This window comes from Lipotes vexillifer, unplaced genomic scaffold (assembly GCF_000442215.2).
Source record: "Lipotes vexillifer unplaced genomic scaffold, Lipotes_vexillifer_v1.1 scaffold591, whole genome shotgun sequence".
Taxonomy (NCBI): Eukaryota; Metazoa; Chordata; class Mammalia; order Artiodactyla; family Lipotidae; genus Lipotes; species Lipotes vexillifer.
In genome coordinates this window covers 4292200-4297249 of record NW_006791954.1, presented here as the reverse complement: position 1 = coordinate 4297249, position 5050 = coordinate 4292200, and the positions used below count along the sequence as shown (strand labels likewise).

At 53.6% G+C, this 5050-nt stretch overlaps 1 protein-coding gene across 1 annotated transcript in view; it reads right to left on the bottom strand.

The window, feature by feature from the left end:
- The window catches only part of ERBB2 (erb-b2 receptor tyrosine kinase 2), a 22506-nt gene that overhangs the window by 2902 nt on the left and 14554 nt on the right, over nt 1-5050 (bottom strand). The window contains exons 14-20 of the mRNA XM_007465169.1: nt 4874-4974; nt 4023-4183; nt 2524-2571; nt 1036-1174; nt 831-953; nt 445-543; nt 7-164 (exon numbers count right to left, since the gene is read on the bottom strand). Of these exons, the coding sequence (XP_007465231.1) occupies nt 7-164; nt 445-543; nt 831-953; nt 1036-1174; nt 2524-2571; nt 4023-4183; nt 4874-4974 (829 nt within the window). The remainder of the gene's footprint in view (nt 1-6; nt 165-444; nt 544-830; nt 954-1035; nt 1175-2523; nt 2572-4022; nt 4184-4873; nt 4975-5050) is intronic.

Below are 5050 nucleotides of genomic sequence, written 5' to 3'. Positions count from 1 at the left end.
TTCAGCAGGTCCTGGGAGCCCAGGCGCCCGCGGTGCTCCCGGACGTGGTCTAGGAGGCAGCCATAGGGCATAAGCTGTGTCACCAGCTGCACCGTGGATGTCAGGCAGATGCCCAGAAGGCGGGACACGTATGGGGACCCTACACCAGCCATCACATATGCTTCCTGGGAGCAAGGGTACACACTGAGAGGGTATGGGAGACCACTAGCCCCCAAACCACCACACACCCCTCCCGAGGGCGGAGCCGTGACTGGGGACCCCCACTCAATCCAACCCCATTCGTCACAAACCAGAACCATGGCCCACGGACGCAGGAGGTTAAGAGGAGTGATCTGGGGGATCACAAAGTGTCTCCTAAAACCCCAGTGAAGACACAGCCCACAGCCCAGACCTGCAGCCAGGGGGTCCCCACTGTACTCCCAGCTGGAGGGTGGAAGGGCTTACGTCCAAGATTTCTTTGTTGGCTTTGGGGGATGTGTTTTCCCTCAACACTTTGATGGCCACTGGGATTTTCACATTTTCCCCATCGGGGATCCAGATGCCCTGGGCAGAGAGAGGAGGATGTGAGCAGGAAGAGGGTGGGCCAGATCCAACCTGCAGTCGTCCAAGGGGTCACTACTTGTACTCCCAGTCCTTCCCCACCCTTGGGCCAACCCCATTATTTAGCAACAACCTCGCCATTTCAGCCCACTCCCTATCCCCTTATATGTAACTGCCCTACCCAACAGAACCGCCCCCAGCCCCTGGCGGTCTTCCAGACAGGACCCTCATCCACGCCCTGACCGCATCCTCTGGGACCGCCCACCCAGGACTTTGGCCCCACCCCTGACCTTGTAGACGGTGCCAAAAGCTCCGGATCCAAGCACCTTCACCTTCCTCAGCTCTGTCTCTTTCAGGATCCGCATCTGAGCCTGATTTGGCATCGCTCCGCTCGGTGTCAGGGGCTCCACCAGCTGGGGTGAAGGGGTGGCGCGTCAGTGCCGCGGGCTGGGCTGCAGACCCCAGGCCACCCGAGAGGCCCTCAGACCGCCTCACCTCTGTCTCCTGCAGCAGCCTCCGCATCGTATACTTCCGGATCTTCTGCCGCCGTCGCTTGATGAGGATGCCGAAGACCAGCCCCACGACAACGAGCAGCAGAATGCCCACCACAGCGGCAATGATGGACGTCACAGGGCTGGGGGCAGGAGCCAGGGTCAGGGATTGGGGACCAGTCTGGGGCAGGAGGGATGAAGGGGTCCCACGGAGGGGCATGAAGGTCACTGGCGTTTGGAAAGGGAAGTTGGAAGGGTGACGTGCAGGCTCCTGTCCTGTTTCACCTACTCAGAAACCTCCCTCGGCTCCTTACTGCCTCCAGAATGAAGTCCAGACTCCTTGCTGGGCATTCAAAACCCTCTCCACCCACATCTCCAAATTGTCTATGCTCTTGCCCAGGGCTCTAGCCCAGGATTCTCAAACTTCCTGACAAAAATCACCAGGGAGCTTGTCAATATGCAAGAGTCTGGAGCCCTACCCTCCAGAGATTCTGACTGTGGTATGAGGTGGGGAATGTGCACCCAGTGATTCTAATATTCTAGCCAAATTTTCCACCCATAGGTCATGATTTCCACACCTCCCAGCCTTTGTTAATTCTACCTGGACCATCATTTCTGCATGAGGTCATCTTTCAAGACTCAGCTCATCCTGGGATAGAAGGATCTCCTGGGTGCTGACCCTACATCATTGTCATCCTTGCCCCCTTCCCTTGCTTAGCCAAGGGCTGGCACATCACAGACCTCTAATGAACGCTTGTGTCATGGACAAGTGCTTACCTAGGACATACTCCAATCTGTTTTTCTCCCCACAGCCCTTCCCCAAACACCCCACTGCCTAGAAATCAAGTCCAGTGATGGCAGTGATGGACATCACAGGGCTTGTGGCCTCATGGTGAGGGAAAGCCTATGCCCTCCAAGATCCTGCCCTAACCTGATTCAGACTTCACCCCTTACTCCCTCCTCTGAGCTTACTCAGTGGCCCACCACAGCAGAACCTTCAGCAAACACGTCCTAGATTGTCCTGACCCCTCTCACCGTGCTGCCTGGTTGCTTTCCTCCTAATGCAAGTGACATACCTGCCCCTCTTTCAAGACCTGGATCCCATGCCACCTCCTCCTTGAAGCCTCCCACTGCCCCCAGGTAAGGATTCATTGTCCCATCCTCAGTGCTGCAGTTGCGCTCTCTTCTCAACGTGCCTTGAGTCCCAGGGAGTTGCAGGCTGCCTGTGTCCCTTAGGAGACCCCTACCTACTCGAGGGTGGGGAGGTGCTGGGTGTCTTCGCTATCTTTTCCTGTTCCCTGCCCCCCAAGCATCCCGAGCAGGTCCTCCGTCCACTGGTTGAAGCTAATTGAAAGGAGGATCCTTAGTGAAAGAGCGGGCTGGGGAGGGACATGTGTCATGTCAGGAGACCCCCTCCCTACAGCAGTGACCACTCAGGGGCCGGAGGGGGACTGAGGGGCAACATGGGATGCGTCCTGGGGACCAGGCTGACCTGGCTCTCTGCTCGGCGGGGCAGCCCTTGTCATCCAGGTCCACACAGCTGCAGAAGAGAGAGAGTCCTGTCAACAAGGCTGGGAACCACCTCTTGCACTCACTCAGCCTCACAATATCCCCAGAGGTGGGTGTAGCTGGGTTATGATGCCTATTTGACAAAGGCAGAAACTGGGCTCAAGGTCACCAGGGCTCTTTCTACCACCCCACAGGGGAGGCCTTCTCCAGTCTGCAAACCTGCATCCCCTGCACCTCCCTGTCTTGGGTAGGAAGTGGGGGGCACCCAGAGGAGCATCAAGTCCAAAAGCTTGGCTATCCCCTCTGTAGAGGGTGCCAGGGTAGTAGTTGGGCACAACCTCCACCGAGGACAGTCTGACAATACTGTGAACCAGCAGTTCCACCTCTCAGGATAGACCCTAAAAGTGCCAACACCTGTACACTAGGGGGCATGTAAAAAATGCTCACTTGTACATGGAGCTCAAGTGCAATAAACTGCACCCCCCCCCCAAAAAAAAAAGGAGACAAGTGCAATGAATATCCCTCAAACAGGGACATGGTTAAATAATACTACATTCATACAGCAGATTGAGTAGTTTAAAAAAAAAAAGGAGGTAGGTTCATGTGCACTCACAAGAAAGAATCTCCACATAAAGTGCCGGGACGCAGGGGAAGCAAAGTGCAGAGTACTATCCTATTTACATTAAAAAATGCGCACACACAAAACCCAAACTGATCATATGTGAGTCAGATGAAAGTGCTGAGAAATAGCTGAGCTAGACGAAATTGCTGTTTCTTGATCATTTTTGACTTCCCAAAACAGCAATCTCCAACCTAACATAAATGTAAAATGCATTCTCCCCAAGGAGGGGAGGGTGGGGCGCTGGGTGGGTGGGGGAGTGGACGAAAGGGCACTCCTACTTTACGGTGTTTATACTTTGATACTGCTGAAAATGTGTATCACAAGAATGTATGCATGCATTCCATGTGTAATTAAAAACAACTAAGTGAAAAACATAAAAAGAACAAGGCAGATCACCGTGTTAGGACATGGAAAAACATTGCAAGCAAAATTGCAATGCTGAGTGAGAAAAAGCAATTTCCAAACAATATGTATGGTCTATGATCCCATTTTGGTAAAAAGGAGTATATACTAGAATGTGCACAGATGAAAACTGGAGAATAATAATAATAATATATAAACATATACTTTATATGTTATAATAATAGTACATATGTTAGTGTGTGCATAGATTAAAAAACCTGGAGGAAAAATATTGCAAGTTATTAACAGTGGGATAGAATTGCTAATGCTATTCACTTTCATGCTTTAATTAAAAAAATTTTAACAACGTGTTACTTTTGTGATCAGAAAAAAAAGATATGAAAAATTAAGGGTCTCGGGGTAAGCAAAGGCAGAGTTGTCCCACTTTTAGAATAAGAGCCCCAGAGAGGGTCCTGGAACGAAGCCTTTCTTTCCGTGGAAAAGGCCCTCAGACTCACGAGTGGGTGCAGTTGATGGGGCACGGCTGGCACATGCCCTCCTCATCTGCAAACTTCCAGATGGGCATGAAGGAGAGGTCAGGCTTCACACCACTGGGGCAGCGAGCCACGCAGAAGGGAGGATCCTTGTAGTGGGTGCAAGCCACACACTGGTCAGCCTCCTGGGAGGGGAGGAAGGGTTTGTGGGGGGCTGGCACCGACACCCCCAGGGCAGCAGGATCAGGCCCTTGGGTCCCCTCTGTGCTTCCCTCAGTCACTCAGCAGCACTGTTCACCTTGCTCCTAGGACAGCCCCATACCTGCTGTGTCTGCTGCCCCTGTTCTGCACCCAGCTCCCCACCTTCAAAGCTTGATCCCCAGGCCTGGTGGGGTGGGGGGAGTGTATTACCTAAGGTATAACAGCAAGTAATAATAGTAACTAACTTGTGAAGACTTTTTCCTGTGCTCGGGCACTGTGCCAAACCCTACTTTGAGTTAATTCTCACTGCATCCCAATGGCGTAGGTACTAGTATAACGTTCATTTTATGAATGAACCAGTGCAAGTGGGGCCTGGATTTGAATCCAGGTCACCTGATGTCTAAGCCCCCAGGTCTAACCACCTTAGCACAGCCACGGCCAAGGGCACAGGCTTCCCTGGGCCCTGTGCATGGTCTGAAGGGCCTCAGCGTCCGCAACTCTTGCTGTCCCCAGCATCCCAGCCACATTCCACCCTCCTACCACCCTCCTACTGTTCAGGTCTGGGCTTGGAGTCCTCCCCAGGGGTATTTTACTGGACTTGGCCAGGTCCCTGGCAGCACCCCCAACCCTGCCCTGCTTCCCTCCACCCAGCTCTGAGCACACCAGCACCTCACCGAGCCAAAGCAGGTCACTGAGCCATTCTGGGGCTGACACTCAGGGTGGCACGGCAGACAGTACCTGTCCTTCACGTACTCCCGGGGGAGCCTGAGGAGAGGACGGCCAGTGAAGGGGTCTGGAAGGAGCCCCTGTGCACCGCCCCCGCCCGGCCGCCCCCTCCTCTGCCCTGCATA